This window comes from Nansenia antarctica (assembly GCF_963989245.1).
Source record: "Nansenia antarctica genome assembly, chromosome: 1".
Taxonomy (NCBI): domain Eukaryota; kingdom Metazoa; phylum Chordata; class Actinopteri; order Argentiniformes; family Microstomatidae; genus Nansenia; species Nansenia antarctica.
In genome coordinates this window covers 85065225-85090780 of record NC_137674.1, presented here as the reverse complement: position 1 = coordinate 85090780, position 25556 = coordinate 85065225, and the positions used below count along the sequence as shown (strand labels likewise).

At 42.2% G+C, this 25556-nt stretch overlaps 1 protein-coding gene across 1 annotated transcript; it reads left to right on the top strand.

The window, feature by feature from the left end:
• Nucleotides 1-453: 453 nt before the first annotated feature.
• Nucleotides 454-24642, top strand: pik3ap1 (phosphoinositide-3-kinase adaptor protein 1; the record flags this gene model as incomplete). The annotated part of the gene is made up of 16 exons (XM_080526673.1): nt 454-874; nt 1584-1834; nt 3685-3829; nt 4600-4745; nt 5009-5141; nt 5468-5664; nt 11974-12160; nt 12613-12684; nt 13256-13513; nt 13826-13888; nt 20372-20562; nt 21078-21150; nt 21494-21649; nt 22298-22353; nt 23122-23255; nt 24528-24642. The coding sequence occupies 16 exons, from the start codon at nt 454-456 to the stop codon at nt 24640-24642; spliced, it is 2598 nt and encodes an 865-aa protein (XP_080382799.1).
• Between the last annotated feature and the right edge of the window lie 914 nt (nt 24643-25556).

The window sequence follows — 25556 nt, the reverse complement described above, 5'->3', positions numbered from 1 at the left end:
TTCCTCGTTGAACTGAATGCTAGCTTTGAATCAATTGCTCAATTATAAGTTATAGTTGTTAGTAACCAATAGATACTGTATGATGGTATGATGTGGAACAGCCTTCCTAGCCAGCTAAGGGCAGTACAGAGCCTGGACTCTTTTAAGACAGGCCTAAAAACCTTTTATTCAAAAAGGCCTTTGACTGTTGAACCTGTGTTCATTCTTGTCATGTATTTTTTTGTTTTTTACTATGTTTTTAACTTATTATGTTTTTAGGCTGTTTTAGGCTGTTTTTGTTTGTAACTTATTATGTTTTTAGGCTGCTTTTGTTTTTAACTTATTATGTTTTTAGGCTGTTTTTGTTTTGAACTCTGTAGCACTCTGAGATTCTTTTGAATGAAAAGTGCAATACAAATAAAATGCATTATTATAGTTGATCACACGGTCATTACCATTCTCTGTCTTCCAGCCATGTCAGAGTTTCACTCCAAGTATGACGTGTTTATAGTCCACACGTCTGAGGCTGAGGAATGGGCCACATACCTGCAGCAGATCTTGAAAACATCCAGAACATTCTCTAAGAGATCCATCGTGTTGTCTGCAGTCAACACTGCTGACTATCATCAAAGTGATTTTCAGACAAATTTCCACGAAAGTAAATGCATTGTTCTGCTGCTGACCGCTGCGTTCCTGGACTTCCTAAAAAGCCCAGAGGTGCTCGGAACGTTCCAGAGAGCGCTTCACTCTCCACTCAGGGTGGTGGCGCTGTTGTGTGGAGTGAAAGAGGACGACGTACCCACTGGTTACTTTGAGCATTGGCAGACCTGGAGGAAACTCTCCTCAGAAGACGAACCTGCTCTGTACATCTCCACCATAGAGTCCCTGGCTGAAGGTATCTCAACACCTACTTTATGTTTGTTTGTTTATTAGGATCCCCATTAGCTAATGCCATGACATTAGCTAGTCTTCCTGGGGTCCGACACAAAAATCTGCCTACTTTATGAATTACCTGAACATCCATGCTGTTTTTCTTTCTTACAATGTGGGAGACAAAATTTGTGACGTTAGAATTATTAGGTTATATCTACATTTTTGTCAAAATGTAGTTTTTTTTACATAATCTGATCCATTAGGTGTTTGTTAATGCCTGTGTGGTGTTATTTTTAAATTGTTGACATTTTTTTGTTAGTAATTCATAAAATACAAAGGTTCCATCTCACAAAACATAATGGAATGTAAAAACTTTGACGCTCAATATCTTTGAACTACCCTAAACGGAGATAGAACCTTATCATTCTAAGCTCACGCAATGTAGATGCCAGTTTCTCAGAAGAGTCACAGTTTGCTTCAGACTTCCCAAAGTGTGTTTGTCTGTCTAAACCAGGGGTTTTCAAAGTCAGACACAGTGAGCCTCCCTTAAGAGAACTGTGACAGACACATGCGCCTCACACTTTGAAAACCCCTGGTCTAAACATAGGAGCAGGTTGCCACTATTGCTTTATTCCTCATCATCAACGATAGATAAAAAGGTGTGAGTACTTATAGAGAGATGAACATATCCTGTAGATGTTAATTTTTTTGTTTGTTTTTACTTTTACTAGGCAGAAAAGAGGAGGTTGAAAACGAGGTTGATGCTCAGGTGAAGGCTGAGTGTGAGGTCACTCCGGTCACCGTGGTGGAAAACCACGGCCCAAAGCCCAAAGCCAGGGCTACAGAAGAAGAGTCACAGAGACAACCAGACTGTGTCCGGAGGAGCAGTGATGGTGTGAGCTCAGAGATCCTCCCCAGCCAGGCTGCTAGCCCGACGTATCCCGCCTGCCGCACTGTCCAACCAAACAGAGTCCTATGTGGGGTAAGAACAAGAATAAGATTTGGGGTGGCTGTGGAGGAGGTAGAGCCGGCGTCTAATGATCCCAAGGTCGGCAGATCGGCGGTTCGAGCCCTGGTTCGAGCCCTGGCTGGCCACACGTCGAAGTGTCCTTGGGCAAGACACTGAACCCCAAAATTGCTCCCAATGAGCAGGCTGGCGCCTTGCATGGTAGCTTGCCTCCATTGGTGTGTGAATGTGTGTGTGAATGGGTGAATGAGAGGCCGTCGTAAAGCGCTTTGGAATAAGACGCTATATAAGTCAGTCCATTAAGAACAGCTTTACATAGAGTCAGACAGCATCACAGGGGTATTTCATAGATAAGAATCCCTCTCCCTGAAGTTTACAACTTATCCCATGGTCGTGGGAACACTAAGGCCCAAATTCCACCGGCTGCGTCAACCTTACCTTACCTGCGCGACGCGTGTGAGTCTCATTTGGACTAGCTAAGACAGAAAGGGCCCTATTATGCACTTCATAAGTCTTAAGCAATAAGACGAGGCGGTAGATCTAAACTTAAGACGTGGAGGCGTGGTCAAGGCCACTTTGCTATTATGCGTGCGGTAGTGGGCGCCTAAAACCCGGCGCTAAGCAAAGAAATTAGTCATGGGTGTGTTTTGGGCGTCTTCTCAATCAACCCAATCAGCGCATAATAGGGCCCAAAGTGTTCCACACTCCTTCTGTGATCAAGACGCGATGTCAGCACCTGTTTTTACCTTGTTTCCTGAGGAAATTCGCCACGGACCGCTCAGATCCTCACACACTTTTACAGATGAGTATCCTGGCCGGCTGTATCACTACTGCCTGGTACGATAGGGAGGTGTTAACGGCCCCGTCCACCATGGGCCGTGAGCTCCCAGCCAGGACATATTTGTGACACGTTCTGATGCTTTGGTCCTCATGTCGGGATCCGAGCCTGCTAACAATGTAAAGTAGTGTTGTAGTTAACTAGGTAACAATGTAAAGTAGTGTTCTAGTTAACTAGGTAGCAGTGGGGGGGATTACTCACCCAATCCGTTGCGTTGTTGAAGTATTTTGGCTCGACTAGTGAGCTTGTGTTGTGATTCTCAACAACGTAGTTCTGTGTTTCAAAAGAAAAGTCTGAACATTTTGATTGGTTGCCGATATAGCTGCCATCCCAACCATGGCCTGTTCTCTCTCGTTCCACTCGGGAAATGGTACCGGGTGTATCCAGGCCCACACCAACAGTTTCTACCCACAATGCCACCCTGTCCATCGTCATTCTACTACAAAGACATTGCACATTGCTGCGGAACCATCATTTACACTATCTCACACGCACACATGCACTCACACACTCACTCATAGTGGGTGTTGTTGCTATCTTGCCATCCCAGCTGCTATCTGGTACACTTGACACTTCATGCTGTTGCCATTGTTGTTATTATTTCCTCATGTTTGCATTATTGTGACATTTATATTGACATTGTTTGATTGTTGCATTGTTGAGAAGTTGCTTACCCTAAAACATTTAATTACATGGTATCCTGTATATTGTGTAAATGACCATTAACATATGATTTGATTTGATTATAAGCTATAATGGGCCGCTTCATCATGTTAAGGAGTATTTGTCTGCGTTAAGTGTTTGTGCAAAACACTGTTGAACAGAAGTGAGAAGAAGAAGTTGAACAAAAGTGAGAGAGCGATGATGAGAAGTGTGACATACCTTCAAATCAGGAAAATGATCAAATAAGATCAGGAAAACGTTCTAAAAAAAGGTTTCTGGGCAAACAGTTACCATTGTACAATTGTATTTGTTTCTCAACTGACATTTATTCATAGTATGTTCTATGTCTCTCTGTGTTTTACAGGACCAGGTGACTATTTTCATCATTCTTACAAATAAACTGGACAATCGTTTGAAACTGGAGGTGGAGTTTTCATCTGAACATTTGGCTAGGAAACGGGTCCCAGCGACGTGTGAGAATGAATACACCCTCAGTGTTACGTCACCTGGTACGTATCTACAGAGGCTCGAAACCACAGACTAAAAGAGGACCTTGTGTCTTCTGTTTCACTTTCATTCTGTTGGTTCCTGTAATGGATATGTATTTATAATAATACATTCATGTTGTGAATAACAGCAAACTATGTATGATAGCAGGTAGGTGGGCTTCTTTTATAGGACTAGATTATTATTATGCCAGTTATCATAGAACACTTTGTTTTATCACAGGTGAGTGTTAATACCCATCATTCATCCTTTACCTCAGCTGGATCTTTCTAAACTTCTGTAGATCGCACCATTACTCTTTTTTGTGTACAAAGACCTACTGTATGAAACTCCTGGCTTACCTCACCTCAATAAGTTAATAAGTTACCAAACTCGTTCTCAGAGTTGGTTAACTCCAGAGGTTCCTCGGTCTCCACTGAATTGGGCAAATCCAGTTTTAGTTTTGTTGCACCTCACTGCTAATGAACTGCTATGCTATATTCAAATGTTTTGAGATGCTCCTGCATATGGGGACGACTGTGGAGCAGGAGGTAGAGCCGGCGTCCAATGATCGCAAGGTCGGCAGAACCCCGGCCGGTTTGAACCCCGGCTGGCCACATGTCGAGGTGTCCTCGGGCAAGACACTGACCCCAAATTGGGGCCGGTGCCTTGCATGGTAGCTCGCCACCATTGGTGTGTGAACTAGTGAATGAGAGGCCGTTGTAAAGCGCTTTGGAATAAGGTGCTATATAAGTCGGTCCATTTACATTTCCCATCATGCCCCTCTCCTCAGACATGCCAGCAGGGGTGGTGTCTCTCACTCTGTTTGGAGACGACTCATCAGCCGTCAGTGTGAAGCCTGTCACATACTACACCGCCATGGGAGAAATCAGCCATTTCCTTCTAAACGCAACGACTCCCATGGACTTCATGTGTCAGGTGAGAGAGTTGATCCCCTGTTATTGAGCACTAACCTTATTTTTCTGTGTTTTTTTATGCTACATGTAAAGCACTTTGAATTGCCCCTGTTCTATGAAATGTGCTATACAAATAAACTTAATAACCTTGCCAAAAAAAGGAAATTCATATTCTGTTTCCAGCTAAAACGTTTATAATCTAATCTGTGAATGTGTTGTCTCATAGCAACCACAGACATGCAAATCTCTTTTCCTTCAACAATGTTGTTTTCTGTTCATTTCCAGGCTTTCAATATTACATCCAATGCAACAGAGTCATTAGATAATTTGCTGACTGACTCGTTAAAATGCAGGATGCCTGCAAGTGGGCTTAAACTGTTTGGAATCACACAAATTGAGGAAAACAATATGTCAGCATGTAAGTGCTTTGAATTTTGACCCAGAAATTAATGACACAACAATGATGTTTGTATACAAACCAAAGGCTCTCTCCAAACTGATATGCTGAAGGTTTATACAGTAAGGCAAAAACATTGATATGTTACATATAGTAATTTACTCATGATTGTGCATTTATGAAAAGATAATTAAACAGTTGCAAGTTGGGGAGATTTAACTATTCGTTGTTCAGATGTAACCGATTTGGATTAATGGATTTAAACACCTGTTCTGTCACATTTTTGCTCTAAACCTCTAAAACATCCAAATATGACGGAGATCCTGACTAGGTTTTTTTTCACTCAGATCAAAGAAACGAGGAACTTCCCACGCTGCTTCACTTTGCTGCCAAGTACGGCCTGAAGAAGCTGACCACCGTCCTACTGCAGTGTCCCGGAGCCCTGCAGGCCTACAGTGTGATGAACAAGTACGGAGATTACCCAAACACCCTGGCAGAGAGGAGCGGCTTCTCTGACCTCAGACAGTTCATGGACGCCTTCGTTGTGAGTCAATTCATGACCAGTATTTCAGTATTTCCCAATGGAGACATAGTAGCTTCTGTCCTAGTATTTCCTGGTTCATTACCAGTACTTCTCAATGGAGACATAGTAGCTTCTGTCCTAGTATTTCCTGGTTCATTACCAGGATTTCCTAGTTGAAGTTGATGTTGTAATGCTGTCAATGAAATTAGCTGACACAGTGGTTAAACTGTTATTACACATCGTTACACATACAGTAATGTTACACAACTGCCTGATATTGAAAGCTGAAGTCATCCTGGTTAAAAGAGTCAAAAGCACTTTACTCTGCCTGAGACACTTTCGGACACTTTTACAGCCAAAGAAACAAAATAAATCCAGGCAGAATGTTTGATTCATAATTAATAATAATAATAATAATTAATAATAATAGTACAGCGGCTTAGCACAATATTCGTGCACTTTTTGAAGAAAGCATGACATTTCTACCATAGTTAGTACATACCATAAGGTTTATTTTCAGATGTGGAGGGAAGTCAGATTCGACCCCAGAGGCCCGGGAGAGGTCAAATTCAAGATGGCCGCCAGGCCACTGTGTCTAATGTTCAAACACGCTTAATTTTAGAACCAAACAGAGTAGAAAAACACTTTAGGTGTCCTTTCCAACTAAGTTAGGGATGCCCATTCATTTGGTGATACTTTTGAGATCGCTAGAATTCAAGAAAATGCATTTAGGTCAAGGTCAAGGTCAAATTACATTGAAATTATGTGATTACATGAAACTTTGCTTCTATTTTGATAGGCTACTATTGTTATGGTTAGTGTAGAGAAGTAGTACACACTATGCAGACTTAGGCAGGCGAAGGATGCAAAAAGGTGGTTTATTTCCAAAACAAAATTGTACGGAACTCAAGGTACACACAACTAACAAACTAATGACAAACCGACGAAAGACAAGGGAAGACATGAGGGGATATACAGGGAGCAAACATTCAAGCAGACATGAGGCAGGTGAAGGACAAGACCAAACACGGAGACAATTACACATACTGTAATCATAGGACACGAACAGAACAATACACAGAGCTGCCAACAGGGGGAGCCTAAGAAACACAGGAAAGTGACTGACACGGGAACTGGGAGACCAGAAGACTGGAGGGACAAGAGAAGAGACACCACACAAGACATTAGACCATAGCAAACCACGAGACCAACACAACACAAGACCAGAACAGAACTAGAACACAGAACACAAAGTCTCTGAGGTGGAGGTGGTGGCAGGGGTGATGATGTGGAGGGCAGAGTTCAAGTGGACGGTAACAAGTTGAGACACAGTTCATGGAGGCAGTGACAAGGTGTGAGGCGGTCCTGAGGGGTGGGGCAAGGGAGTGGCAAAGTCTCGGAAGGGTGACAGGGAAAATATTATATAATGATGGAGACAAGGGCTAGGTTCACAGTATGTTGTCATGGGAGGAGACAGGGGCAAATGTCCCAGCAAGGAAGCAGGGCGGAGTCACAGAGCGGGGCAAGGTGGAGCAGGGCAAATTGTAAGAACTATCAACTAACAACTATCAAAATCTAACAATCTCCAGAACAAAAGCACAGATCAGTGCACTTAAGTGCAGCTTTGGCACACTTGCACCGTCCAGTGCACCCTTTCTCACAACGACAGCGGATAAACTCATGACACGATTTAGAGGCTTCAGGGAGAGTGGTCCAGAGCGGATGCCAACCAGTTTCTTCCTTTGTCCAGCCCCAGTCAGATGGCTCGGGCATCTTTGGATCCAGGACCAGTGCCTGGTTCCAACAGTTGGCCTGGTAGCAAGTGCGCTTGATGTGCTCTTTGAGGGCTGCCTGGGTTGGAGGAATGTTTTCTAAAGTTCTGGACTTCTGTGTGAAGAGCTGTTTCCTGGCATCATTCACCTCCGTGCTCTCACTGGTTCGGTCATACATTAGCACCACAAATCTTTCTAGCAGTAATTTTGACTCTTCACTGACCTCACCTGGCATGCACAGGAGTTCATTGAAAGCATCATTGACCTCTGGGAAAGACTTCCAAGTCTCCCAGGCAGTCTTCTTTCCTCGGCCAGCGAATGTAGAGACAGTGTCACACCCAGTGAAAGCATGAAAGACTGGGAGAGTCTGGCACTGTATGGGACTCATTGTGGCAACCATTTGGTGAACAGCTATGTACCTAAAGCTTGACCCGACACCAAAGGCAACCCACAGCTCATCAGGAGCTATTTTGCTAAATGAAGCCACAGCCAGTACCACCACATCGGTATCAACGGTACGTATGGTCACCTTCTTACACCCCTTCTGCACAGCATCTGCCACATGCAGAAGTAGACGAGTGTCTGCCTCCTCTTGTGAACATGGGGCAAGGCAGGCCAAGCATAACTCAGCGAGAGAGCAGAGGACTCCAGTTCCAACTGTTGCATACAGTTCCTTGCCCTGTGGTAGAGGTAGATGAACAGCTTTGTGTGACAGGAAAGAAAACAACTCCGTTTTGTTCTCATCGCATCGAAGGAAGTCCTTCCAGTTCTTAGGCATCACAGTAGGAGGAGCCACCCTTTTCCTGGTGCCCTTTCCCCTCTTCTGTCTGGTTGAGGCTTTCAGGCTGGCAGGTAGATATACATCCCAGACAAGGTCAACGCGGGTGCTTTTCTGATGTTGAGCAGAGATGTATGGTGCAAACACTGTTTCTCCATACTCTTCAAATGTTCTTGATGTGCTAGGATTTAGCATTTGAACCACCGCTGCACCATCAAGAATTACTGCATCAGCTACAGGCACACTCTTGTTTTCGAGCAGATCTGACTCCAGGCAGCGAAGTAGATCTGCTTTAACCCCAATCCGACGTTTTCCTCCAGTTGACAGAGCTGGTGGGGCTGCCTGGTTTTCATGGGAGAAGAAATGTTGTATGTCTCCATCTCGTGTTTGACAGGAGATGTACAGCCTTGAAAAGAGACCACAGTCACTCTTCAGTGCTGCAAGTTGTGCCTTGTCTTTTGACTTTATTTTGACAGGTGGCCTACTGAACAGTGGCAGTGTCTGCGTGACAGGTGTTGTACACTGTTCTAGCCTTTCTGTCACAAACTTGCTGTACTGCTCCTCACCAAGGGTCTCGATCCTTCTCACAGTTTCAGCCACTTGGGTGTCCATGATGTCCCTTGTGTCAATGACTAGTAGGTCTTGGCTGTGTTCTAGAAAAGGATTCCCCATCTCTTCCAGCACTGTCACAAGTGCCTTAACCTCCTTCAGGAATGCTGCTTGCACACCAGGGTGTAGGTCATGGTGATTGTGTCCAGTGTCACTAACTCCATGCTGTTGCTTTATTGCCTGTTCCTCAAACTCTTTAGTGATCCTGCCGATTTCTGGCCCTGCTACCATCCAGCGTCTGAGCGCTCCTGGATTGCCAGTCAGTCCAATAGCCTCACCAGAACCTTTCACCATTGCGTTGTTCTGCTCATGGGACTGGTCAAGTGCAATGGCAGAGAACTTATTGCTGGTTTTGTGCACCACAACATTTCCAGACTTGAATTCTGCTAGGACATCTGGGTGTTTTTCAGCAAGAGTCATCATGTCACGGATGTGTATGGGAAGCCATCTGCTATAGTGTGTGTGATCTAGGGCGAACATCCAGGGAATGATTTGCCTCAGGGATTCCACTTACAGCAGGAAGTTACCTTCACGAAGTGACCTGATGTACCGCAGCAAGAGAAGCTCCAATGACAGGGTCTTAAGCCAGTAATCAAAGTGAACACTGGCTTTTGCTCGCTGTATGCACCACTCATCAAAAGATGGACTATCAGGTGGCATGGCATCAGTATCATCAGATGAGCAGTCTTCACTGTAAGCTTGTTGGAGGAGTGTGTAGAGGCTTGCAGCTGTGACCTGGTGTGCATGGCGGGTCTTGCTAGCTAGCAAACTCATTCCCGGCTATAATCAAATTCAATGTCTTTGCATGTTACAGTTAGGAAGTAAGGCTTTACTCAAGTGTACTAATATTGTCTGTTCATAGTAAGTCAGTTTACTTGTTTTATTTACCTGTTGATATTTCATCAGAAGTGCTCTCTGTCTCGTGCATACTGCACTATCACGGAGTGTTGGCGTTACTACTGGTAACCGTAGCTACTGGTGCCCTAGAGGGCCATCTGCTGATAACTCTGTGCTTAGCAGGAATAAATAAAATAAAATAACCACACATCCCAGTAAATAATAACTAATAACTGAATAATGCAGGGCAATAAAAACGTTTTTTTTCCTCATAAATACAGAGTTCATAAATAAAATGACATTTTCTGAGGTAAATTTTTACATAGACCTTGACCTAAATGCATTTTCTTGAATTCTGGCGATCTCAATGAATGGCGACCTCATGAATGGGCATCCCTAACTTAGTTGGAAAGGACACCTAAAGTGTTTTTCTACTCTGTTTGGTTCTAAAATTAAGCGTGTTTGAACATTAGACACAGTGGCCTGGCGGCCATCTTGAATTTGACCTCTCCCGGGCCTCTGGGGTCAAATCTGACTTCCCTCCACATCTGAAAACAAACCTTATGGTATGTACTAACTGTGGTAGAAATGTCATGCTTTCTTCAAAAAGTGCACAATTCCTCATAATATGAGAGCTAAGCCGCTGTACTAAAAGGGTTAATTGCAAACTGCTGACGAGTATTCAACTCTGACTATTCGTGACGTTAGAATTATAAGGTTCTATCTCCATTTTTGGTCAAAATTGAGTTTTTTACATAATCTGATCCATTAGGTGTTTATTAATGCCTGTGTGGTGTTATTTTTAAAATGATTACATTTTTTAGTTAGTAATTAATAAAATACAAAGGTTCCATCTCACAAAACATAATGGAATGTAAAAACTTTGACACTCAATATCTCTGAACTACCCTAAATAGATATAGAACCTTATCATTCTAAGCTCACGTATTAGTGAAACTGTTGTGTGAATCCATTCATCTTTGATAAGTAGTCTTATAAATATTTGAGTGCGATAACAAGTTACTTACTGTTTTATCTATTCCTGTGATCTTGTCGCTCCTAACGTGACCACATGTGACACCGTAACGCACCGCAGGTTGGCATGAAGGAACTATTTGAGTCTTCAGAAGCATTAGGCAACACCCCTTCATTGGGTCTGTCATGCCAAATGATGTCCGTCCGCCAAAATGTGTCCGGGATGATGTAATCAGGTCTTTCAAACACCGTCGCTATGCCGCTTATTGGGAGCAATTTGGGGTTCAGTGTCCAGCCGGGGTTTGAACCACCGACCTTGCGATCATTAGCAGGGGTGCAAACTTGTCACCTTTCTGCTAAATTAGCCGGTTTTTATCTCAAAATATGTCATCCATGTGAATTGTGTAGATCTGCAGAAAAAATATTTGGGGGGGGGGGGGGGGGTACAATTCCAGACAGGATAGAGAACACAGTCACAGTAAACTGTTTTCGAAGTAATTCTGCAGGTGTTAAGGTCAGGGCTGCCGCTACTTACACACGCATCATTGTTAGACCACCGTTAGTGCTAGCGGTATCTATTTAACACCATTAGTGCTAGCGCTATCCTATCCCCCCCCTAAGGTTAGCCGCAAAAAAAAAATGTGTCACCTTTTTGGGCCATCACCAGTTTGCACCCCTGTTTAGACGCCGGCTCTACCTCCTGCGCCACAGCCCCCTATGTTGTGATAGCTTGTGGTGGGTTCTGCCCTGTACTGAGTAACACAGTTTCCAAAACTACAAACTTTGTCATGGCAATGTGATACACAAATCTACCGCGGTGTGGAAATATCTCAACAGGTTATTTAATCCTGACATTATTGTTATTAGGTCATGGCTCGGAACGGCTGTTGGCCAATCACAATCCAATCGCTTGTTTTCATCAAAACGTTGTATAAAGGAAAATAACCAACACCCTCTCGACCAATCGCAATCAAGTATTTTTATTATCAACATCATTCTTTATATATATATTTTTAAAATTATTATTATTATTATTCCATTGTTGATTAGAACTTTATTGTATCTTAGTCATGTGTATTAGTATATCCTGTTTCCCTATTGTCTTGTTAACCTTCCCCCAGGGACTACAGATGAAAATGAGCTCTGAGCTATATCTGGCGCAATATATATATATATTGTGCATTGTCCCTGTCAAATAAACTAATAAACAAACAAAGCCATTGTATAAATACACCTATTGTTGGACATTAACACATGAAAACAGTGATATAATAACTGATTTAGTCAGACTTTCTGAAAACACAACTACATTATGATGAAGACCACTGCTGCTTCCTGTCTGTCTGTCTCTCTCTGCAGGAGACGGCCGACATGGTGAAGTCTCACATCATAGAATCCATCAGCACAGAAGAGGACGAGGAGGTGTATGAGTCCATGTCCAACTCCTCCAGAGATATGATCATGAAGTACTCCCTCAACCCCGGGTGCAAGGAGGACATCTATGAGTCTATGATAGGGTTGAACCCTGACTGCATGGAAGATCTATGTACGACAAACAGTTCTCATTTTCTTTGTTAGATGATGTTGTTGTTTGTTTGTTTGTTTATTAGAATCGCCATTAGCTAATGCCCCCATTAGCTAGTCTTCCTGGGGTCCGATACAAAATCATATTTGAACAATTGTCAACATTATATACATACATACAACTGTAAACATTGTATACATACATACATCATAATAACAAAAGAAAATAATTAAATTAAAAAATAAATTAAAAACCAATGAAAATAAACGAAAATACAACAGATCATCAAACAAGATAAATCATCTACTGTTCATTCAGAGATAATTGTATTAAGTGCTCTTTTATTGTTTTCGTGAAAGTGCATCTAGAATAACATGCTTAGGTAAAGAGTTGTTGTTGATGATGATTTTGATGATGATGATGATGATGATGATTTTGATGATGATGATGATTCAATATTTCCTTCCCTTCAGATGAGGACATGGAAAGAGCAGGAGGAGAGTCTCTCACCCCAGAGGAAGCAATGCTTCGAAAGTTTTTCAGAGGTATAAACTGACCCACAAGTAACTGGCACTGTATCTAAACTATCTGCCCAATGTTACTATAAGAATCATCTTCCTGGGCTCCTTGTCCTGAACGTAGTAACGTCTTGTATGAGATACTCAGTATTGGTGTAATTCATAACAAAAAAGCAAAAAAAGCTCAAGCATGTAAAACACCACCCTATATGTGACACGTTCTAATGCTTTGGTCCTCGTATCGGGATCCGATGTAATGATCAGACTTTTCTCTTTCTTTCTACATTTTTGCATTGTTGAAAATCAATGACACGTCTCTAGTCAACCAACACAGCTTGTTTTGTGAGCCTGCTAACAATGTAAAATAGTGTTCTAGTTAACTAGGTAGCATTGGGGATTACTCACCCAATCCATTGCGGTGTTGCAGTATTTTGACTCGACTAGCGAGTTTGTGTCGTGATTCTCAACAACTTTGAAACGTAGTTTCGTGTCTCAAAAGAAAAGTAATTCGATCATTTTGATTGGTTGCCGATATGAGGACCAAAGCATTACAACATGTCACATATTTCAAACGATGCAACTACTGTTTGTTTTTAAGGGAAACCTGACCTATTTATGAACCAAGAAGAGACGCACCCAAACACTGAAGACCTGGGACAAGAGGAGGAAGGTGACCCAGAGATGGCTGATGAAGAGGAGGAGGACCCCTACAACATGTGTGTTCCTGACCAGATCTACGACACGGTGGACGAGAACGCCAGCTATGTCCCCGACGTCTTCAACCGCCCGCCAGCCCCCATCCCAAGACCCCTAAAGGCCGGGGAGCCTGAGGAGGCCAAGACCTACATCTCAAGAGGTATAAGGCTTATCTTTTTCTTATTACTTCTGTTCTACCTATTACCTCTGTTCTACCTATTACCTCTGTTCTACCTATTACCTCTGTTCTACCTATTACCTATATTACCTATTAACTATATTACCTATTACCTATATTACCTATTACCTCTGTTTTACCTATTATAAAATGTATTATTATTATTATTATTATTATTATTATTATTATTATTATTACCTAAACATAATTATGCTCTCCAGAGGCATTAGCTTGATTAACTATTTGACTTTACTTGGTACAGAGGAATGACTCATATGATGTTTGGGTTGACAGTGTTTTTAGGAAAAGAAGAATCGAATCCACAGAGCAATCTCAGAGAAGCAGCGTCATTCACAGGTTAAGATTTGTGTATTTTTTTTACATTTTGAAACATAAACATCTATGGAACACAGCTCAAGTTGTTGGTTAAGAAACACAGCAGCTAATGTTTGACACTGAAAGTCCAGTTCATATGTGACACGTTCTAATGCTTTGGTCCTCATATCGGGATCCGATGTAATGATCAGACTTTTCTTTAGAAAAATGTGAATACATTTACACGTTGTTGAAAATCAACGACACATCGCTAGTCAACTAACACGGCTTGTTTTGTGAGCCTGCTAACAATAAAAGTAAAGTAGTGTTCTAGTTAACTAGGTAGCAGTGGGGATTACTCACCCAATCCATTGCGTTGTTGCAGTATTTTGGCTTGACTAGCGAGTTTGTTGTGTTGTGATTCTATAACTGCTCCCGTTTGGTATTCTTCTGATAGACAAGCAACCCACGATTCTGATACTGATGTTCTTTATTTTGTGTGCACACCGTACACACAAACACCGTGAAAAACTGCAATGTGAAACAAAGCACCAATTACACATTGAAACCAAAATGAGGCACACTTTTTTAGCTAGCATGGCGTTCCGACATTACATACACGTGAGAAATTACTTTAGAAAACGGCAAATCAAAATGCACAGTCACACAGTTACAAACAAAACAACAACATACCGTGTGCGCCTTCTATTCAGAACCTCAAGAGTAGCTAGAATAGTTAAATACAGACTTAAACATCAAACTTCTCTTCAGATAGTGACGGAAACCCCTTCACGTCCAGCCTCCGTCAATATATACACATCCAGTCCCATCGCGAGACCACAGCACGTGAACAGTGAGGTGACGTCAACACGTACAAGTTTAGATAAACAAAATAAACAATAATTGTACAACAATAACATATACATTTCTATAAAGAATCTTTTTACATTTAAGAAAATAAGAACATTATTATTACATCTTTACTATGACAGTTACACTGCCACCAAAATTACAAAGATTTTCTTAACCAAAATGTTTTACCTTATCAATAAATCCTGTAATTTTCCTATAAAATGGAAATTAACATTCAAATAACCAACCCCTTATTTCTAAATGTTTACGGCTTCCGTTTTGTTACTATTTCAATGATAGTTTAGGAACTCTCCACTAGTACCACTAATTTTTGAACTGGACGCTCAAGAAAAGATGGTTGCGTCAAGCGTTCACCTTTCTTTCCTAAGTTACTTTGGCCTACTTGGATTTTAACCTTTCGCACCAGACCATCTTCATCTTCACTTGTCTCAACAATTCTGGCTAGCTTCCACTAATTTCTGGGAACATTGTTAACACAGTGATAAGAGAATCATGAAGCACTGTGATATATTTTCTTATGTGCAGTCACATTTTGGACATATTCAGTTGGCAGGAAGTTCTCTTATTAAGCACGTCTGATTGTGTCCTTTCACCCGCTCCTTCACTGCTTGCTCTTTCACTGCTTGCTCTTTTGCTTCTCTGCTTTGTTTATTTTTATTTTTTATTTTATTTTTTCGTTTCTGCCTGCCTAGCTGTCTGAAGTGCAGCCTCTTGGGGTTTAGTCCGTAGGCCCTCAGCCTCTGTCCTCTGAACTCTCGGCCCCCCATCTTCACCCTGAAGGGCCCTGGCATGAGGCGTCCTCCGGACTGCCTGTGTTTCTTCTTGGGCCATTTTGGCCTTTCAGTCCTAGGCTTGGCCGTTGCTGTTGTCTCCTTGACGACGGTCACCGTCTTCTTCTCCTCCTCCAGTTTCATCTTCTTCTTGGGGACCAGGAAGTAATCTTCGCCCTCCTCTCCGGCCTGTCTCAGGGCCTGGACCACAGGGCTTTCAGCAGAGTCTAATGAGGCGGCCAGGCTGGGTCCAGCCTCACTGTCTTTTTCCTCCTTTTCTGCATTCTCCATCCGGTCCCTCCTCTTCTTCCCCACTTTGTTCTTGCCTTCTGCCTGGTCTTTGTCCTCCTCGGAATAGAAGGAGCTCAAGATTTCTTTCTTTTTGCTTTGATTTTTGGCTATAACGACCTGCTTGTTGTTCGGAAGCTGAGTTGTTGAACAGCTGAGCTGTTCTTTTACAGAAATTCGATGGCAGAACCCTGTCGCATCCCTTGAGCTTGTGCGAGGTGTTTTTGATCCTACTATGCTCCAGCCTAAATCCGTCTTGACTGCGTATGGATCGTAGTCTTCCCCTGATATCACTTGTTTTGGTTTCAGGGCCCTTGCACAGTCATAGCCAATTAGGAGTCCTACAGGACAGTTCAACAGATCTGGCATATCTTCTGCTATGCTGAGAAGGTGCGTCCACTCTTTCGCACTTTCACGAGTGGGTATACTATTTTGCTCCAATGGTATGTAATCTTGAGTGTATGCGGGTGGTAGCTTGATGCACTCTTGTGACATGTACCCTCTCACTTTCAGCCCAACCACTCTTTGACAGTTCACTATTGAACCCCTGTCAGTCATTGTTGACAACTTCAATTTGATTGGTTCTGTGTCTGCTTGTATCTTTTCACAGACCTCTTGGTCAATAAATGTATTACTGCTCTGTGTGTCCAGTAATGCATACACTAAGGTTTCAGGGCTGTTTTTTGCTGCACAAGAGAGCCACACCGGAACAATCATTGAAGTGCGATCACTGTTGTCCACTCCCACGCAGCATAAGGCAGTGGAAGTACTTTCCTTTGGTGGACGTGCTTCTGGTCTTTCTCCTTGCACATGTTCTTCATGAAGCGGAGAGGGATGGCTCCGCTTGCAAATATTGCAAGTAGCTCTTTTTCTACAGTTTTTGGAGACATGGCCAACTCTGAGACATCCGAAGCACATATTGTTGTCGAGGATAAACCTTTTCTTTTCCTCCAGAGGCATTGCTGCAAACGTTTCACATTTATATATGAAGTGGTTTTCTTGACAGCAAATGCATTCTAATCGTCCATTGCTTTCAGTGGCCGAAGGGCTGGTTTTGAAACCTGTGTTACTTTCTGATGCACTTGAGTACCTTGAAGTGGCATTTGGTTTTTGTGACACCTTTGTTGACGTCACCATGGAGCTGGCTTTGTGACGCTTCTGTTCCCTCTGTTCTGGTTTTTCATCTGTCTGCTTTAATGCATGAAGGGAGGAAACTGGATTGCATGCAATGCGTGCCTCATCTGCCACAAAGTCCGAAAACTCCTTGAAACCTGGATATGGCTTTCCTTCATCCAGTGCTCTAGTGACGTAACGGTTCCAGCGGCTTGTTGCCCAGTCAGGAAGTTTCAGTAGTAACTTCTGGTTTTCTTCACAGTCGTCTAAAACCTTTAGACCTTGTACATGGGGCATTGCATTCTTGCAGGAGATGAGGAAGTCACTAAACTCCCTTAGTTTAAGCGAGTCTCTTGGACCAATCTTTGGCCAACTACTCAGCTTTCCCCGGAATGCTCTTTGGACCACGAAGGAGTGGCCATAGCGCTTGTTCAAGGCATCCCAAGCCTGTGTGTACGCTTCCGCATCAGTTCTATAGAATGTTCCTTCTAACACACTAAGTGCTTCCCCCCCTATGTATTTTTTCAAATAGAACATCCTAGTATATGCTGGGTTTGTACAGCTTGTTTCGATTAAAGCCTTGAAGCCACTACTCCATTCAATGAATTTAAGTGGGTCTCCTGTGAACATGAACGGCTCTGGTGCTGGAAGTCTAGTCATTGCCAGGGATTCCTTTAATGCATGAAGCATCGAGGCTTCATTCTCCTTTGGCTCTGGGTTGCTTTCATAGCAAGGAGGGACTGAAGCACTTTGGGAAACTTGAGCACATGGAGTACTGTCATGCTGTATTGGACGCTGACTTGTTGGAGGCAAAGTGGTTATTACTTTAATATTTCCTATTTCAGCATTACATTTTGATTCCTCTTCAGCATACACATTGTATTCAGCCTCCATGGCTTCAAGGTCCCTTTGATCTTCCAGCATCTTCAACCTCACTTGCTGGGCTTGCACCTCCATCTTCTGAGTGGAGACGTCTCTTTCCCTGTTTATTTCAGCGCGTTTTGCTGCCAAACGTGCCGCTACATCTGTCTTCTTCTCTGATACATGACTTCCTTGATGACTACTCTGCCTATCTCTTGACACAGTTGATCCATAAATTGACCTAGCATCTTCTCTTTGGAGTAACTGTTGTAGAGCCTTTTTTGCATCCACTGCATCAAACTTCTTAATATCAGCTTCTGTATAACGCTTTTCAAGGAGTGCAGTTATTTCAGTAGTAACTGAGGTGCAGCTATCTATTTTCCTTTTTATATCTTGAGATGGAATGGCCAGAGCACGTAAAATCTAATATACTTGTTTTAGTTCTGACTCATATTTGACTACGGCTGTGATCATTTCACTTAAATCAATTTTAGAGCTTTCTTCCTTTAGTTTAGATGTCACGAGTTGAACCTCTGCTTTGAAGTTTACATATGTGCGCATAAACTTTCTTTCTTTGTTTGCTATCTCATTCTTTTTTAACTCAAGCATTTTCTCTGTTGGGCGTCTTTCCCTTTCTGATCGCCTCAGCTCTGATTCAGATTCAGATGATAGCTCCTGGAGCCCTTCTTTATTTGTTTCTAAATCTGCATCAATTTCCCTTATGCGATCTTCAATTGTTTGTATTTCTGAGTCGTCGATTTCGATATCTAATCTCTCCTCTAATTGTGCCTTTTCAATTTCTAGAGACAGCATTATTTGCTCTAGTGTACACATTTCTGGTATACTCTGGTCCATTTTAGCTTAACTACTTTGAAACTATATTATTTCAATCCCCCAAATGACAAGGCAAACTATAGAACCATTAGGGAAATGCACACTATCAATTATCAAACAAGTTACACATTTCTCTGATCAACTTACAGAATTATCAATATGCAATAATTACATTTTCTACATGTATTATTAGTATAACATCAAATATAGAAGAGACTTTGTTTCCAAACTCAAAATATACATTCTTTCTGACCTGGTATCCCAAAGGTGTAATGAATTGTCCAAGGGTGTTGAAATGTCCAAGGGAAATGTCCAAGGGTGTTGAAATACTGCCTCCTTGTGGCTGTCCTTGGCAATGGCAGTCTTTTATTCGTCAAATGACGCAAACAGTCACGTCAACGAACGCTGGGAACCCTGGGATATGTAGGCAGGTCTTCCACGTGGAATGCGGCGATGGAGTCTTTCATGGCGCAGGTCTTGCTCTATCCTGGCAGGAACGCTGGCGAGCATCGGTGCTCAGTCCATGGCTGTTGAGATGATTCTTTCACTCGTCCTAGGCTTGGCCACGTTTTCACTCCATGCCATGCGACGTTACGTTTTTCACTATAACTGCTCCCGTTTGGTATTCTTCTGATAGACAAGCAACCCACGATTCTGATACTGATGTTCTTTATTTTGTGTGCACACCGTACACACAAACACCGTGAAAAACTGCAATGTGAAACAAAGCACCAATTACACATTGAAACCAAAATGAGGCACACCTTTTTAGCTAGCATGGCGTTCCGACATTACATACACGTGAGAAATTACTTTAGAAAACGGCAAATCAAAATGCACAGTCACACAGTTACAAACAAAACAACAACATACCGTGTGCGCCTTCTATTCAGAACCTCAGGAGTAGCTAGAATAGTTAATACAGACTTAAACATCAAACTTCTCTTCAGATATTGACGGAAACCCCTTCACGTCCAGCCTCCGTCAATATATACACATCCAGTCCCATCGCGAGACCACAGCACGTGAACAGTGAGGTGACGTCAACACGTACAAGTTTAGATAAACAAAATAAACAATAATTGTACAACAATAACATATACATTTCTATAAAGAATCTTTTTACATTTAAGAAAATAAGAACATTATTATTACATCTTTACTATGACAGTTACAGATTCTCAACAACGTTGAAACGTAGTTCCATGTTTCAAAAGAAAAGTCTGAACATTTTGATTGGTTTCCGACATGTGAACCAAAACACCAGAACGTGTCACATTTCATATTATTATTAGGGAGGATGTTGTTTTTTGGAACTTCCAACTGAATTTCGCCGCGGTTGCCAGAGGTAGATTTCAAGAAATGTCCACCACGCTCCTTTAATGCAGTACAACAACTGTATAGTATGGGCCACTGTTGCTCCTCTCACTAATTGACCTATCGCTAAGCCACACCCCCTTTGAAAACTCGGACAAACAAACAACGCTTCACTGACAGTGGTTGACTGAACGACCGTGACTGAATGACGGTCAATGGCGAGAGTTGGCAAATTTCTGATTTACCACAGCAAGTAATATACATGTTTTTTAAAGATGACAATAATATTTTGTGTAGAAGCTTTTCACCATCAGATATTAGCGAGTTGTTTGTCCGAGTTTTCTGCCTGTAGTGACTTTTGCTGTGATATGATTTGACAATTTCTATTTTGGAGCGTGACTTAGCGATAGGTCCATTGTCTCAGAAATCCTAATGTCCAAAGATCATGTCTACGACTACAAACCTCCAGCGAGACCGACCGTAGCCCCCAGCCCTGCCCCCGCCCCCTACGCAGGGATGCCGACCCCAGGGCAGAGGCAGCTCATCGCCCTGCAGGAGAGGGTGAAGGTGGGGACGCTGACGGTTGACGACGCCGTCCAAGAGTTCAAGACCTGGCAGCGTGACCAGGAGAGGAGAACCCACTCACTACGTTTTCAGCAGGTATGTACTGTACTTGCATATCCATCAACAACCTGGCTCCCTCCTACCTTGCCGACCTCGTCCCCCTCCACACCCCCTCCCGTTGCCTCAGGTCTGCCGACCAAACCACCCTCAAGACCACCAGGACCAAGCTCCAGACCTGGGGTAATAGGGCCTTTTCAGCCGCAGCCCCGTCCCTCTGGAACGCCCTCCCCAACCACATCAGACAGGCCAACACCCTGCCAACATTTAAACACATGCCCTCAAAACCCACCTCTTCAAGCTCACCTTCACCAGTTAACCCTCTCCCCCTCCCCTTCCCATGTGTCCCCAGCATTACAACTCAATCTTTTCAGTTTGTAAAGCGTCTTTGAGTGTCTAAAAAATGTAATGTAATCTATGTAATGTAATCTATGTTAACACAACACTGAAGTGTTTAATTACTGAGGTAGAGTATACATTTTATAAGGTTGATTGAAACCTATTAACCTCCATGTAGAGAGAAAACATCTTTTGTTGATAATGATTTATTACAGGAAAATCTGAAGAGATTACGAGACAGTATTACCAGACGTCATAAAGAGAAAGAGAAGCTTGGAAATTCAACGGGTAGGAGCGATTTTTGCAACTGGCAACTATTTTCAAAACTAATTAAAGAGAATGTTTGAAATCAACCATAAGAATGTTTACAGTGAAACTGTAGTAGTGGTCTAGTGGATGGTGAATTGGACTGATGATCAGAAGGTTGTGAGTTCAAATCCCGCCTGAAACAACACCACCACTAGTGTGCCCTTGAGTAAGGCACTTAGCACTCAGATTTGTAATTGTAAATCGCTTTGGTTTTTGGTTAAAATTCTAATTCTAAATTCTAAATTCTAATTCTGAAACAGTCGGAACATGATATTGAGTGAGTGGCTTATTGTTGTTGTCATGGATACAACCTCTCTCTAAGATCTGGAGATAACCGCCCCGATCCAGAGGAAGCTCCACATGACCGTGCAGTGTTCTGTCTATGAGCCCGCCCCGCGGATTCTGGGTCCGCCCACTCCAACGGCCCCCTCCGTTCAGAGAAACACCTGGCAGACAGGCAGCACCTCCAGCACATCCAGTGAGTCAAAACAAACTGCCAAACTAAAAGGTGTATTTGTTCAACTGGGATTGAATTTGTAGAATTTAAAGTTGTTTCGGTCGATGTTGGAGATTTTACAAGAGATTCATGCACAGACTGGTTCATAGTTGGCATACACTGCATGGGTCGTTATAATTCATTCTCAGTATCAGAACAAAGATTAGTGCTTTCAAAAGCTTTGGTATTAGGTGTGTTCCGATTAGGTTTGGAGAGTTAACACTAGAACAGCCATGGGTGGGGTGATTTGACCAAATGAGTAATAAATGTTGCACTCGATCAAATTTCAGGACCCTCCTTTCATGACTTTTCCTAGATATATGCGTTCTACCACCCAGTATCCTTACATTTTCAAAATCACACCAATGTAGGAGGCAGGCTAATTTACAAGACAGCCAACTAGTGGTCGTTGTGTGTAAATAGCAGCTTACCATTGTAACGGTGGCTCTAATAGTAGGTAAAATAGACAGGGCTGTTCTAGTGTTAAACCTAGAGTTCAGTTGTTATTCGGACTAGTTATAATTATTTCCATAATACCTTCTTTCTTCAACCTAGCGCACCACAAGCTCATGCCTCTTCTCGAAACTTCTAATTCTGTTTTTCTCTCAACTGTATCGTTGCTTTGCTCAGGCAGTGGCAGTAACAGACTCAGCACCCTCAGCTACAGCAGCGGGACGGAGCCGGAGGTGAGACACCACCCTTCCTCTCTATGATCTCTAAATGTGCTAAATGCTCGCTAGATCGCTAAATACCAAAAATGTAAATGTAAAAGATTATCTCCTCAGACAGCAGTTCACACAAAACATATTTTGGTATATTCCAGTATACTGATTGAGTCATTTCAATGTATGTTTATTAGAAGAGACCCTATTTATAGCACATACAGTCATTGTTGAAGAGAACATTCACTATAAACGAAAAGTACACAAAGTACAAAATAGCTATAGCCTTTGGAAATGACAAATAAAGGCACGCCTAGCTTGTATTGTTACGATACCTGTATCCAGTTTTAGCATTGGCTCAACTAACTTCAAACTGCATGCAGAGACATAATAGGCGTCTCCATAATAGGAGAACATTTTGAAAGGATTCAGAAAATCTGATTAATCAACTGATAGGAAAACAAGACTGACAACTGACAACCCTAATTATTTTTCTTTTTTTTTTCTGAATGGGGTAGTCCCACTCATATTTTGTCTTTTTATTGTGATAGAGATAGTGTAGATATGACAGGAAAGATGGGTGAGAGAGAGAGAGAAGGGCTGACATGCAGGACATGTCCGCATCCGGAATCGAACCGGAAACCCTGCGGTTACGTGGTCAATGCTTAGTCCGCTACGCCACCTAAGCACCCCGCCAGCCCTAAATCTTATGCCTGCAACAGTGCTCAGATTTACCCCATGTACTGTAATGATCCTGTAATGATCCTGTCTATCAATATGATCCGTTTAAAGGACACGATAGACGTCATCCTTCCTCCTCCTCGACCCCTGAGACCCGCTGAGCTCCCTGCCCTGCCCCTTCCTGCCCCGCCCCTTCCTGCCCCGCCCCCACCCCCCCCCAGGATACCTCCACGACTACCAGACAGGTGAGCCAAAGAGGCCATGACATCATGTGACACGTTCTAACGCTTTGGTCCTCATGTCAGCAATCAGAATGTTCTGAGTTTTCTTTTGCAACACGGAACTACGTTTCAACAGTGTTGAGAATCACAACATAAACTCGCTAGTCGAGCCAAAATACTGCAACAACGCAATGGATTGGGTGGTGAGTAATCCCCACTGCTACCTAGTTAACTAGAACACTACTTTACATTGTTAGCAGGCTCACAAAACAAGCTTAGTTGACTAGCGATGTGTCGTTGATTTTCAACAACACAGAAATGTATTCACATTTTTCTAAAGAAAAGTCTGATCATTAAATCGGAGCCCGACATGAGGACCAAAGCATTAGAACGTGTCACATATGGTCCTGTATTCACATCACAGCAACATGCTGCAAATTGATTACATAATGTACAGTGGCACATTAAAAGAAATAGAACAAATAATAAAGTGTAAGTGGCAAGTGATCTGTCAGAGCCAACCTAGTCCAAAGGCTCTGTGAGCAACAGTATTATAGCATTGTGACAATGTGAGCAACAGTATTATAGCATTGTGACAATGTGAGCAACAGTATTATAGCATTGTGACAATGTTAGCAACAGTATTATAGCATTGTGACAATGTTAGCAACAGTATTATAGCATTGTGACAATGTTAGCAACAGTATTATAGCATTGTGACAATGTGAGCAACAGTATTATAGCATTGTGACAATGTGAGCAACAGTATTATAGCATTGTGACAATGTGAGCACAGCATCTGAGAGGTCTATCATGCAAATAATAATAATAATAATAATAATAACCTTTATTTTTTTCTGCAAACGTTGCAGCTCAAAGTGCTTTAATCATTATATAATCATGATTTAATTATTTAGTCATTTAAAGGCAATATTAAAAAGATGGGTTTTTAGTCTTGACTTGAACACATTTGCTAAGGTTGCATCCCTAATATAAACTGGCAGTGCATTCCACAATCTGGGTGCATAAAATGAGAATGCAGCCTCACCAAATCTCCTCTTATGTGGTACACAGAGAAAGCCACCGTCAGAAGACCTGAAATCAATCATTCCAGTTGAGAAACGCAGCAGTGAGTAGCTACTCCACCAGACGTGGTAGAAGTGAGATGAAGGGAAATGATAAAGAGGAAACAGTTGCCCACCACCGACTGTGCTGTTAGGAAGGAAGCCTGCGGGCGAAGCTATTTAAGATCAATACGTTGTGTTATCATACAAACATGTCTTTGATATCTTTTAGGGTTCCAGAGAACGTTCCAGCTGAGCGTTACATATCTTGCCCGTCTCGAGCACTTCCTCAAAGACCAGCTCATCACGCCTCTCCACCACCTATACCCCGGCGAACACCGCGCTGATCCACATCTCTGCCATGACGTTATTCTGAATGTTGTATCTCACACCTAATATGTCAGTATTAATATGACAATGATCATGCATTAGGGTTTGAGATACGTTTTTGAAAATAGTATGTGCTACTTATAGAACATGTTTTAGGCTAATGGCGTGATGGTGTGTAAAACCTTTCATTAGCAGACATTGTGGCATTCTGTGTGAATGTGTGTGTGAACGGGTGAATGAGGCCGTTGTTCCTTGAGCATTGAACAAAACGTTTTGGTGCATTGCAGTTTTTTCTTCATATAAAACTAAATTGTCAATATGTTACAAATGCAAAATTGACTTGGTTTAATGTTTTTGCATTGACGTACATTATGAGCTTCCAAATGAATGGGTTGAGTTGTATTGGGTGGTTATGGATTCTACCTGAATTTATAATAAGACCTGACTCTACTGTAGATGTTTTCTTGAGCTAAGCAAGAGAGCCCAACGTTTGGTTCAAAGCAATGTAAGCCAGAGGATGTGGGTCTTTTATACCAACAAGACCAATTATTTTAAAGGTACACTGTGAGCTTAGAATTATAAGGTTCTATCTCCGTTTAGGGTAGTTCAGAGATATTGAGCGTCAAAGTTTTTACATTCCATTATGTTTTGTGAGATTGAACCTTTGTATTTTATTAATTACTAACAAAAAAAAATCCACACAGGCATTAATAAACACCTAATGGATCAGATTATGTAAAAAACTCAATTTTGACCAAAAATTGAGATAGAACCTTATAATTCTAACGTCACGACTGGGTGTCAATAAAGCATTATGGGGTTTCTACTCCAGACAAGAACCCGGGTGAGAACCATGGGGTCTTTGATCATGAACAGGAACAGAGCACCTTGACGCAGGTAACAAGCCGTGTTGCCAGATGGGATTGGTTTC